Source organism: Pipistrellus hanaki (assembly GCF_964339955.1).
Source record: "Pipistrellus hanaki genome assembly, chromosome: 3".
Classification (NCBI taxonomy): domain Eukaryota; kingdom Metazoa; phylum Chordata; class Mammalia; order Chiroptera; family Vespertilionidae; genus Pipistrellus; species Pipistrellus hanaki.
This window is the reverse complement of record NC_140505.1, coordinates 15061370-15074233: the sequence shown is the minus strand read 5'-3', so window position 1 is coordinate 15074233 and position 12864 is coordinate 15061370. Positions and strand designations below refer to the sequence as shown.

Below are 12864 nucleotides of genomic sequence, written 5' to 3'. Positions count from 1 at the left end.
ACTGGGTTGCTGGGGGTGTGTGGCCGGCCTGCAAACCACCACAGCCCTCACCCAGGCTGCCCCATGCCCCAAGGGAACCCCCACCCTGATCTGGAACACCCTTCAGGGCAAACCAGTTTTTAATTTATGTCCTGAATGTTTTTCTTAGGTCATGTTATATTTTGCATTGCTGGAATACAGCCAGCAAATTGGAAGGAAGGAGGAAGGCAGAGGGATGGCTAGCCTGAATTTAATATGTAAATAAGCAAATGAACTGCAGCAGTCTATCCGAAGGGTGGTTCATTTCCTGCATTTGGAAAAGTGGCTTGTTTGCCGAGAGCCACTTCTACTCGGGCTTCCTGCCCTCTCCTGTCTCTAGTGCCTCAGGCCCTTTCTCCCTTTCCTCCCTGTCCCAGCGTAACTCTATGCTAGAAGTAGCCTCTAATAGCTCACGACCCCCCACCTTTACCCTGCCTAGGGTATGTTGCATAGTATGTATTATCACAAAAAACGTGTCTAGAGAAAGAAAGAGGACCCTATGAGAAAAGAAAGTTGCTAGACAGTAACAACTGTTATTTAAAAGAACAGCCTCCCTAGGGCAGTGATGGAAGCCCTCATAAGAACATTGAAATGCAACTGGAAATAATACTGAGAATTCTGAAAAAAGAGCAAAAATCCTGTTAGCAAAAATGTAGATTAACTATGATGTCAATTCTATTCCTTGCTTCAGTGGTGTTATACTGGAGAATTCACGTGGCTCCTAATTAGCTCAAGGCTGTGTGATTCTCATAATCACGGAACTTCATAAGGGCATGCAAAGAACAGCTATTTCAGCATCTTAAGTGAAAAGTAACAATAATGCTTAATTTTGGGGACATTAGATACTAAAGCTTATTAGGTGTAAATAATAAATGCTTTTAAAATCTAACAGTTCTGCTTCAATTAATACTATCCGTTAATTTATCCAGTGTCCCTGGGTTCTACAGGTTAACTACATTCCTTAGGTTGTTTCCTTGCTACCAGTCTTACTTGTCTTTCATTGTGTCTTCTTTTGTTTGAAAGAGGCTGGGTCACATCTCATTAGATTCATTGCCTCCTTTAATTAGCTTAGCTCACTATTAAATCTACTGCATTATCAATTCCATGATCTCCCCTGTGACGAATACCATCTTTGAGGCTGCATACCTTAAGAAGAATTAGGATAGCCGGGACCGGTTTGGCTCAGTGGATAGAGCGTCGGCCTGCGGACTGAAAGGTCCCAGGTTCGATTCCGGGCAAGGGCATGTACCTTGGTTGCGGGCACATCCCCAGTGGGGGGTGTGCAAGAGGCAGCTGATCGATGATTCTCTCTCATCGATGTTTCTAACTCTCTATCCCTCTCTCTTCCTCTCTGTGAAAAATCAATAAAATATATTTAAAAAAAAAAAAAAAGGAGAAGAAGAATTAGGATATATTAATACTTTCACCAACAATGTACGTTTTCCATTTCCCCCAAAAAAGATCCGTCTCTCCCACTGAGTATCCTTTTCCTCTTCATCACTCCTATCATCCTGTCACCAAGGTCATCATTCTCTGTCATTATCACCATCACCACCAAATCCTCCATAAATATATTTCCTGGCATATTGACCTGCTGTTGTGATTTGTCAGATTTGAGTATCTCTCAGTATAGACTGAGTCCTCATAAAAGCAGTCTCATTGGACATTCCCCCTGTTTTCCAGAAGGAGTTGAACCCTCTCTAGTCTATTCTCCACTTTGTTTCTTCAGATTTCTTTTGTTCAAACCTGCCTGTGTGCTATTCTCCAGCTGTAACCTAGTCCCATCTCCTTATCTTTATATGAAAGGCCCGGTGCATGACATTCGTGCACTGAGGGGTCGGTCCCTGCACCCTCTCCCAGTCTGGGACCCCTAGGCAGAGAGCCCGGCTTAGCACTTAGGGGTCCTTAGCGCTCACCAGCTTTGAGCACGGCTTCTGGCTGAGGGGCGCTCCCCTTGTGGGAGTGCACTGACCACCAGGGGACAGGTCCTGCTTTGAGCATCTGCTCCCTGGTGGTCAGTGTGGGTCATAGCAACCAGTTGTTCTGCTGTCTGGTCAATTTGCATATTGGCCTTTTATTATATAGGATGGACTCTTCTCCTTAAAGGTCTTTCCCTACCCACGTCATTGAGATCTGATGCAAATGCTATGTTCTCTATGAAACCTTCCCTGTTTTCTTTGTATAATTTCTATCTTTTATAAACCACCGTATCTGTACATCCTTTACGTTACTTCTTACTCTGTCCTTTATTCTGGTATTTTATGTTTCCCACGTAGTAGAGCTTGATAAGCATGTGTTGATAGAATGAGTGATCTACAGGGTTGACCTCAGGTTAGCTTGCAAGAGTTGCATGTCTTTTCCTCCACTGGAAAGGGAAGAGGGTGTCCATAGCCATATTCATATCCTCCTAGCACCTTTTAGAGTAAATCCCAAAAATAGACACTCACTGCATGTCTACTAATTTAAACGAATGATGGCATTTGACAAAGACTAAGTGAATGATTGCTGTGAGAATATTGTTATAACAGCAACGTTAAAGCATATGTAAATGCCTCCAAATATATAACTTACCAGTTGCCCTGGTCTTCTCACCTCTACTTGATATTCTGAACGCAATTAAGAAAAAACAAAGTGCTTCCATAGATATGGGAAGGGGATTAATGAGCTTTGGCTCTGAGAAATGAAGAGGCAAGTAATCGATGTGTCTCTCTCACATCGATGTTTTTCTCTCCCTACCCTCCCTCCTTCCTTTCCACTCTCTAAAAATTAATGGAGCCGAAGCTGGTTTGGCTCAGTGGTAGAGTGTCGGTCTGCAGACTGAAAGGTCCCAGGTTCGATTCCAGTCAAGGGCATGTACATTGGTTGCGGGCACATCCCTGGTAGGGGGTGTGCAGGAGGCAGCTGGTCGATGTTTCTCTCTTATCGACATTTCTAGCTCTCTATCTCTCTCCTTTCCTCTCTGTAAAAAAATCAATAAAATATATATATATTTTTTAAATCAATGGAATAAAATCAATATATATATCAATATATATCCTTGGGTGAATATCAACAAGACAAAACAAACAAAGAAGGAGCTAAGAGGGGGATGATATTGAAATTTCCCTCCCAAATTTATAGCATAAACTTTAACCAAGTTTTTTTTTTTTTCTTCCCCTTTCCTACCACCAACCTTTTGCTGCCTCTATTTGTATACAGGTACTTAGGAGTTTTGATTCAATAATCAGTTCCAACTGCACGGAGGAGCTGGAGAATGCTGGCATAGAGGTCCTGAAGTACTCGCAGGTATGACCCCGCCAGGGCACGCTGACAGCCGTCATGAATCACACTCTGTGCTTTTGGCTTCACCCCATTCGTTTTATAAATAGGAACTCCTGTGTGCCCCCCAGTCAGTTGATTCCTTTTAGTCAGTTTCTAGAGTCCTACCAATTCTTTTCTTGATCCTAAGATGCTGTATTTTTCATTCATGTATTAATGAAGCCAAGGTATAAAATATCAGAAATCTGGTTGTTGAATTTAGTTCAGTTAGAACTAAAACAACTTCTTTATGCTTAGATGCCTTACTGAACATCCTTATTTTTCAGGAAATTTTATTGTGGAATGTTTACTTTGTTTTTAAGCAGAAGCATTAGGAGGGTGCCATGAGCTGACATTTTTGGCTGTTGGCTGGATGATTTGGGGCAACTGAAGAATTTTTATTTCCTCGTTGCTTTCCTTCCTCCCTCCCCTACAAGTAACACATTTATTTGCCAACAGGTCAAGGAAGTTAAAAAGACTTCCTCGGGCTTGGAAGTCTCCCTGGTTACTTCAGTTCCGGGTAGGAAACCCGCCCTGACCACGATTCCAGATGTTGACTGCCTCCTCTGGGCCATTGGGCGGGCCCCGAACTCCAGGGGCCTGAATCTAAACAAAGTGGTAAGCCCATTTAATCTGCCCAAAACATGCTTGGATCTCTAAGGAGCCCTGTGTTCTCCCAGACCCCCCAAATTTTGGTGGGTTCTACTGGATTTTTCCCTCTTTATTCCTTGCATTCAGTTTTTCCCCAAACCCCATTGTTGCTTCTTTAAAGATTATCCTTTTTGGTTTATCATCACCTTAGATCAGGTCCCTGCCACCTCTCATGTGGATTGTCGAGCAGCTTTCTGCCCAGCCTCTTTCTTACAGATTTCCTTTTCACTGTGATACTTGTCCCTTTAAAGTCCTGCAATTATTCCTTCTGGTCTGCAGCGCTCATCCTGATGGCTGGGTGTATAAATCGTCCGGACGATGTGGCACTTGGGGATGAAACAGATGTGAAGCTGATCTACTGGCGTTATAATTGGCATTCTTGTTTGCTCTTTTAAATTTTGAAGGAAAGTCTGGTGGAGTCACGTGGGGCATGGGTCCCAGAGTTTGACCCAGTTTTGAACCTTAGTTCTGTTACTTGCCAGTTGCATGGCCTTATTAAACAAACAAACAGCATAATCACTCTTAAGTTTGAATTGCTTCATGTAAATATGGGAATAATAATAGTGCTTTGCCTCATTGAGTTGAAGAGAAGAATAAATGAGAAAGTACCTGCCAAGTAATTAGCTGAGATTCCGGCTTATAGTATCAACTCGATAAATGTTAATCAGCTGCTGTTGCTGGTGGTGATGATTTTTTTTTGAGATGCTCTACTACTCTTCTAGTAATAATATATATTTTATGTGTTTGAAGTTTATACATTTGATGGAGCCTCTGGAGAACTAAATAATACTTATATTTTATCTTCTAATATTAATATCTGTTATAATATAGATTCCTTTTTCATTTCTATAAAAGGTATACAAAATAACAATAAGGTTAAAAATAAGATGTTTTACTTATTTTTAATCTTATCGTTCAGTGAAATTTAGTAAAACTATTTTCATATAACAAGACTGGTCACTCAGCCTTTTACCCTTCTAGGCATGTTTGCCTTTGTACAGCTATAGGCATTGGCAGGTCCAGTTTTCAACTATATTTGCTTAGTTAAGAAAAAAAAAAAAAAGGCTAAGTCTTTAATCACAGTCAGTGTTACGATCTATATTTGTAACGCAGATGGAATGATTCCTATGTGTAGGTCTTGTCCACATGTTACTAACCTACTTTAATATTGGCGCCAGCTCTTTGAGGTGTAAGGATGGGGAAACCAGGAGCACAGAGTTAATAAAATAATTCGTGGCTGTAACTCCGTGGAGCCAGGAGAATGTCTGTGTTACCACTGTTTTCACAGTGTCTGGGTTAATGCATCATTTGTACTAGAAGTTCAAATATGTGTTCATAAGATGGTTATACAAGGTCTCATATCTAGATTTGAACTCAGCTCTATGTGGCTTCAGAGGCAATACACTCTTAAACACTGAGCTACCTACTCCTACTTCTGTTCTATTTTTCACATGGGAGTATGTACACCTGGGGTCTAGAAAGCCACAAGACAACCATGACACATCTTGGAGCAAAAATGTAACTCAATATATGGGGTAGGAGATTGGTTAAAAGGAAGAGCAGAACACAAAATTTGCTTGGATTTTTAAAGATAAAATGGTAAGCTTCAAACATCTGCTTTTGATGATGGCTTTGGGCTGAGCCCCTCTGAGGTGCGAGCTGGTACCCTCCAGGAGGAGTGCTGCCGTGGGGAAAGTTGGAAAGCACTGTCCTAAGGGGACTTCATGGGGATAGCGAGAAGCAAGTCTGCTGATTGAATGATTCCTTTTCATTTTACCTAGCCAGTTGAGTTGTTCATTGCAAAGTCAAATCCTGTTAAACTACCTCAAAATTGGATAAAATATTTCCTTTTTAAATTAAGCAAAAGATACAAAGCACTCTAGTTTGCAAAGATGTTTTCCATCTTGTGGTTGAGCCTTGTGGTTCTGAGATTCAGGCTGAAGAGGTGCCTAAAATGAGGTGGATCCGAGATTTGATCTGCCATTTTTTTTTTTTTCTTTTTGTAAATAGACCAAATATTTACATGATGTGCGTTCACAATTGTAGGGGATTCAGACTGACGACAAAGGTCACATCATCGTGGATGAATTCCAGAACACTAGTGTCAAAGGCATCTACGCAGTTGGGGATGTGTGTGGAAAGGCTCTTCTTACTCCAGGTAACGTGTCTTCTTTTCTTGGGGAAGGGAGGCTCTGTGTCTTGTATAAAATCAGCTTAAGCAAAGCCAAAAGGATGACATGTTATATCATCAAAATGATTTTTAAAAAAATGTATTGGAATAGATGTTGGTTGGATCCCTGACATTTTATGAATGATACTCATTTTTGGTTTAAAAATGCTTAGTGAGCCCTAACTGGTTTGGCTCAGTGGATAGAGCGTCAGCCTGTGGACTGAAGGGTCCCAGGTTTGATTCCGGTCAAGAGCATGTACCTTGGGTGCGGGCACATCCCCAGTAGGGGTTGTGCAGGAGGCAGCTGATGGATGTTTCTCTCTCATCCATGTTTCTGGCTTTCTATCCCTCTCCCTTCCTCTCTGTAAAAAATCAATTAAATAAATAAATAAAAAAAAATAAAAATGCTTAGTGAAGCCCAGCCAGCATGGTTCAGTGGTTGAGCATCGACCTATGAACCAGGAAGTCACGGTTCGATTCCCGGTCAGAGCACATGCCTGGGTTGCGGGCTTGATCCCCAGTGTGAGGTGTGCTGGAGGCAGCCGATCAAATGTCATCATTGATGTTTCTATTTCTCTCTTCTTCTCCCTTCCTCTCTAAAATCAATAAAAATATATTTTAAATAAACAAAAATGCTTGGTGAAGACTGACATTTTTATATTGATGATAACAGTCATCCCCTGAAAAATGCTGAAAGTTAGAATCTGGGTTGTGTGTGGTTGACAGTGGAAAGAAGTGGATGTGGGAAGAAGTAATTTAGGGTGGCATTCTTATATGACTATTTAGTCTTGATACAACCAAGACTGATCCCATCCTCAGAATCTGTACTGCAACCTACTTCCTGAGCTAACTGGCACCTTTTCAAGCTCTCTGTCCCACTTCAGGGTATTAGCACCACTCCATCCGCTTTCACTCCATCCCCCTCTGGGACCTCACCAGCTATTCCAAAATGGCCCTGGGTCTTACCTCAGAACGGAAATGGCCCCAGGTACACACCCAAAACTTTTGGCGTATTTATTTATTTATTTACTTTTAATATATTTTATTGATTTTTAACAGAAAGAAAGGGAGAGAGATAGAGAGCTAGAAACGTCGATGAGAGAGAACATCGACCAACTGCCTCCTGCACACCCCCCACCGGGGATGTGCCCGCAACCAAGGTACATGCCCTTGACCGGAATTGAACCTGGGACCTTTCAGTGCACAGACCGACGCTCTACCACTGAGCCAAACCGGCTTCGGCTTGACGTCTTTTAGAAGTTCTCTCAAAAGCAAAATAACAGGCTGAGCTTCAAAACTTTAAAACATAATCTAACGGTTGAAAATTATGTCAAAGTGAAGAAATTTCTCATCTATCCTACTGATACCTTATTTTGGGGGAGGGAGGACACTTGTCAATTTGAAATCAATAAAATTAATAACTGATGCTTTTACTGAACTCAGGCATTTGTTCTAAAAGACTATTATGAATAAAAACAGGCTAAGGAGAATAAACTTTTACATAAATAAATAAATGAATAAATGACCGAATAAATAAATAAATAATATCTTGGCCAGTGTTGCTCAGTGGGTTGGTTGGACATTGCCCTGTGCACTGAAAGGTTGTCGGTTCCATGCCCAGGTTGCCGGCTCGATCCCCAGTAGAGCACATGTAGGAGGCAGTTGATTGATGTTCCACTCTCTATTCCTCTCCCTTCCGCTCTCTCTAAAGATCAATGAAAAAAAATAGATAGATTGGTAAATAGATAAATAATTTTAAAAGTAGATGTTAAAATATTTGTGTGAACTGAATATGGTTATAAAGTAGAACTGAAGATGCTCAAGACAAATAAAGATTGCTCCATAAGTATTACATCACAAAACTAATAGCCTCGTTAAGTAGGTGGCTACCAAGTGACTGAGAACCTGTACATGTGTTCTTTTCTTTCTTGTCATAATAAACGGCTCGTTTGGAATTGTTAACTAAAGCATTGATATGTGTCCATTATATAGAACTGGGTAGTATAATGAACATTGGCATAAAGCGTTTTCAGAACTAGCATGTCAAGCCAGGTAAGCAAATAGCTGTGTTAAAATGAGCAATAAACTAACCACCGATTTTAAAATATCTTTGCAGTTGCCATCGCTGCTGGCCGAAAACTTGCCCACAGACTGTTTGAATGCAAAGCAGATTCCAAATTAGACTATGACAACATCCCCACGGTGGTCTTCAGCCACCCCCCTATTGGCACGGTGGGACTCACGGAAGGTAGATATTTACCGTTTTCTTCCTTCCGCCCTCAACTTTAAAAAGGGTGTCTGTCAGCTGACTAAGTCTCTCTCAGCCCCCAACTTACAGTCCTTTTAGTTAGCCTCTTGTCACAGTTCCAGTTTCCTCCCTGACTCCTGCCACTTTGAGAGTATAATTCCTTTTCCCCACACCACCCTGTCTACCTCTTTGATTTTTTTTTTGAACTACTTACAAATATAAAGAAAAATGATAAAATAATATAGAGGATTCTTTAATACCCTTAACATTTTTACTTTAACAATTTCTTTACACACATGCACACACACACACACACACACACACACACACTTTAACAATTTCTTTACACACACACACACACACACACACACACTTCAACAATTTCTTTACACACACACACACACACACTTTAACAATTTCTTTACACACACACACACACACACACACACACACTTTAGTATCTTTCAAGACCAGGTTGTTCCTTACAGAAGTACAGTGCAATTTTCAACAAGAACATTTAAATTGATATAATATTATCTCAATTTTAAACCTTATTCTGATTTAGCCAGTTATCTCAAATAATGTCATTTTTAACATTTTTCTCTCTCAAGTCCAGCATTCAGTCGAGGATAACGCTCTGCATTTAGTTCTTATAACCTCTTTGGTCTCCTTTAATCGAGAGACAAAATTCCCCTCTTTATCTTTCACGACATCAAGATTTGTTTTGTAGACTATCACTCATTGTGGTTTTGTTTGGCATTTCTTTATGATTGGAGGGAGGTTATGTATTTCTTGCTCTCTTTGATAGGTCAGTGGAATTGTTTAGTTTTTGATAATGTTTTTTTTCTGTACATTATAGATGAGGCCGTTTCTAAATATGGAAAAGAAAATGTGAAGACCTATTCAACCACCTTTACCCCAATGTATCATGCGGTTACCAAAAGGAAAACAAAATGTGTGATGAAAATGGTTTGTGCTAACAAAGAGGAGAAGGTATGGGAAACACCCCGTAAGCTAATGAGTGACTTTAAGTTTGGCAAGGACGGGGGCATTTTGGTGGGATGGGGGCATTTTGATTCAACTGGTGTGGACCCACTTTAACTATCTGTCCGTATACTGAGGTTCTTCATAATGTTTTATTTAGAAAGAAGGTTCTACCACCACCATTAGGGGAAAGGTTGAAAACCACAAAAGGCTTGCTGTCATGGGCCGGTAAGCCAGAATAGATAGGAAACTCAGATATATTGTTAAGTGTAAGAATTTAACGCAAAATAAACTTAATATAACCAATCAGTGAAGAAGAGGAAGTTTAGTCAGTAAAATTGTCTGTTTTTGGTTTAACTTTTTGAGGAACTACTGAACTATTTTCCAAAGTGGCTGCCATTTTACATTCCCCTCAGCCATATATGAGGGTTCCAATTCCTCCACACCCTGCACAACACTGGTTATTATCATTTTTATTATAGCCATCCTAGTGGACATGACGTGGTATCTTATTGTGGTTTGGGTTTGAATTCGAACAGGTTGGGTTTTTTAAAATATATTTTTATTGATTTGAGAGTTGAAAGAAGGGGAGAGAGAGAGAGAGAGAGAGAAAGAGAAAGAAACATTATTGATCAGGTGGCTCCTGCACACTCCCTACTGGGAATCAAGCCTGCACCTGGGCATGTGCCTTGACCAGGAATTTGACCGTGACGTTCTAGTTCATAGTCAACATTCAACCATTGAGCCATGCTGGCCGGGCTGAACAGGTTTTTTTAAAACAGAATATTTGAAGTAGGTTTTGTTTTGGTATTAGGTCAGCCTATTGGACTTTTCTACAAATTAAATTTTTTATATATATATATATATATATATAATATATATTTAATTATATTAAAAAATCCACATTATTAACTGGTACATCTAATATACTCCTTTGTTCAGTCATCCAACATTATGGACTGAGTGCCTCCTAAGGGCCATGCTTGTGCTTGGCCATAGGGATAGAGTGGGGAGCGAGAGCAGATAGGAGCCCCTTCACCTGGATAAGATGGACTGCAACATCTGGTCCCCAAACAAAATAGAACATTGAAGTTGTGATAGAACTATGGTGGAAACTTATTGGTCGTGAGAGGTCATGTGATAGTTTAACTTGGTATGGAAAGAAATATAGCTTTTTAAAGAATAAATGGCCGAAACCGGTTTGGCTCAGTGGATAGAGCGTCGGCCTGCGGACTGGGAGGTCCCAGGTTCGATTCCTGTCCGGGGCATGTACCTTGGTTATGGGCACATCCCCAATGGGAGGTGTGCAGGAGGCGGCTGATCGATGTTTCTCTCTCATCAATGTTTCTCTCTCTTCCTCTCTGTTAAAAATCAATAAAATATATATATATATTTTTTTAAAAAAGAATAAATGGGCTTTAACCCTTAAAAATAGGAGAGGGAAGATTGTCCCGGTAGTGAACAGTTTGTGCAAAGGCGAGAGCACGTGTGAGTGCCTTGGAGAGAGGGAGGCCGAGAGCCCGAGGGAGGGCTGTGTGGGGCGGGCTGTGGAGGGATGTTGAGGCTGGGTCATTAGAGATGTACATTTTTTAGAGGTTTTTAAATAGTAGGCATCTTTCTCTTTTGTGTCCCAGGTGGTTGGGATCCACATGCAAGGAATCGGGTGTGATGAAATGCTGCAGGGGTTTGCGGTTGCAGTCAAAATGGGAGCCACAAAGGCCGACTTTGACAACACGGTCGCCATTCACCCTACCTCCTCGGAAGAACTGGTCACGCTTCGCTGAGGACCCAGAAACTTGTGTGGCTGGCAGTCGGACCAGTAGGCCTTCTGAAATGAACCAAATAATCCCATTTACCTAAACTGTTTCTATTTTATGTACTATTTCTATATTATATCCAGGATCTCCCGATAGTGGAAAATGTCAGTAAAAAAAAAAAAATGTATTTACGTGATTATAAATTTGTTTTGTTATCTAAGATTGATTTTCATTTGATTGCTTCTCACAACAATTAATACGTTTTTTAATTAACGGCTCTGTTAGCTGGTTTTGTTTTTGTTTCAGCCTCTTCCCAAGTGTAAATCTATATGAACCACAATTAAAAATGTACTTGAATGCATACACCTTACCACTTTTTTAAAAATATGTTTTTATTGATTTTAGAGGGAATAAGGCAGGCAGGGAGGAAGGGAAAGAGAGAGGAGAAACATCAGTGTGAGAGATAAACATTGATTGATCGCCTTTCATGGGCCCCCCAATTGGGACCCAACCTGTGCCCTGACCAGGAATCAAATCGGCAACCTTTTGGTGCACAGGACGGTGCCCAACCAACTGAGCCACACTGGCCAGGGCTGGTTTGCCACTTTTTATAGAGGACGATAACAGCTGCTCACGTTTAAATAATGCAAGTGCACAGAATGTTTTCTTGTCTGCAAGAGAGCACAGGTGTGTGAATGGTTTTTCACACCAATATCTATAATTCAAAAGAGCCAACATTTTAATCCTTTACGTGTTTGGAAAATGAGTAGGCATGATTTTCGGGTCTTCAAACTTCCCTTTCCACGAATCTGACTTGAATGTGGATGAAAAGCTGCTGGAGGAAGGAAAAGCCTCAAGGGAGGAGAGATCTTTAATGCTAGAGAAATCCAGGACATGATGAGCAAAGTACATCCTTTAGCTCTTGATTGTAGATGTGGGTTAACTTGCTTCGTTGGCTATTTTGAGAATTTAAGTGTCTAGTTAGTTGAGATAGATTGCCAGGCGAGGGGAGTTGAAAGGCAGTAGTTATTTGATGGCAGAATGAGTAAATTTATTTACTTCAGTTTTCCTCTTCCAAACAATTATATAATGTAAGAAATTAAAACACAAAATTAAGCCACCACATAAAAAATGAAGTTTTGATACATGCTACAACATGGATGAATCTAGAAAACATTACATTAAGCGAAATAAGTCAGATACAAAAGACAAATTTAAAAATGTTTATTCCACTTATATAAAATATCTAGAACAAGGACAAATTCATAGAGCTAGAAAATAGATTAAAAGTTACCTGGGGCCAAAACCGGTTTGGCTCAGTGGATAGAGCGTTGGCCTGCGGACTGAAAGGTCCAAGGCTCGATTCCAGTCAAGGGCATGTACCTTGGTTGCAGGCACATCCTCAGTAGGGGGTGTGCAGGAGGCAGCTGGTCAATGATTCTCTCTCATCGATGTTTCTAGCTCTCTATCCCTCTCTCTTCCTCTCTGTAAAAAATCAATAAAATATATATTTTTTAAAAGTTACCTGGGGAGGAGGGAATGAAGATTTATTGCTTAATGGGTACAGAATTCTATTTGGGGTGATGAAAAATCTTGGAAGTAGTGATGGTTGCATAATGTGAATGTAATTAATGCCATCAAGTTGTACACTTTAAACTGGTAAGTTTTAGATTTTTTTGTTACATATATTTTATCACAATAAAATAAAATAGTAAAAAAAGCCACTATATTAGAATTAA

The 12864-nt window shown here is 40.4% G+C and overlaps 1 protein-coding gene across 1 annotated transcript in view; it reads left to right on the top strand.

Moving 5' to 3' along the window:
- The window catches only part of GSR (glutathione-disulfide reductase), a 35944-nt gene extending 23080 nt beyond the window's left edge, over nucleotides 1-12864 (top strand). Inside the window, exons 8-13 of the mRNA XM_084877047.1 lie at nucleotides 3217-3303; nucleotides 3775-3933; nucleotides 6013-6124; nucleotides 8253-8384; nucleotides 9244-9377; nucleotides 11003-12864. Coding sequence (XP_084733173.1) covers nucleotides 3217-3303; nucleotides 3775-3933; nucleotides 6013-6124; nucleotides 8253-8384; nucleotides 9244-9377; nucleotides 11003-11152 — 774 coding nt within the window. The 3' untranslated portion in view covers nucleotides 11153-12864. The remainder of the gene's footprint in view (nucleotides 1-3216; nucleotides 3304-3774; nucleotides 3934-6012; nucleotides 6125-8252; nucleotides 8385-9243; nucleotides 9378-11002) is intronic.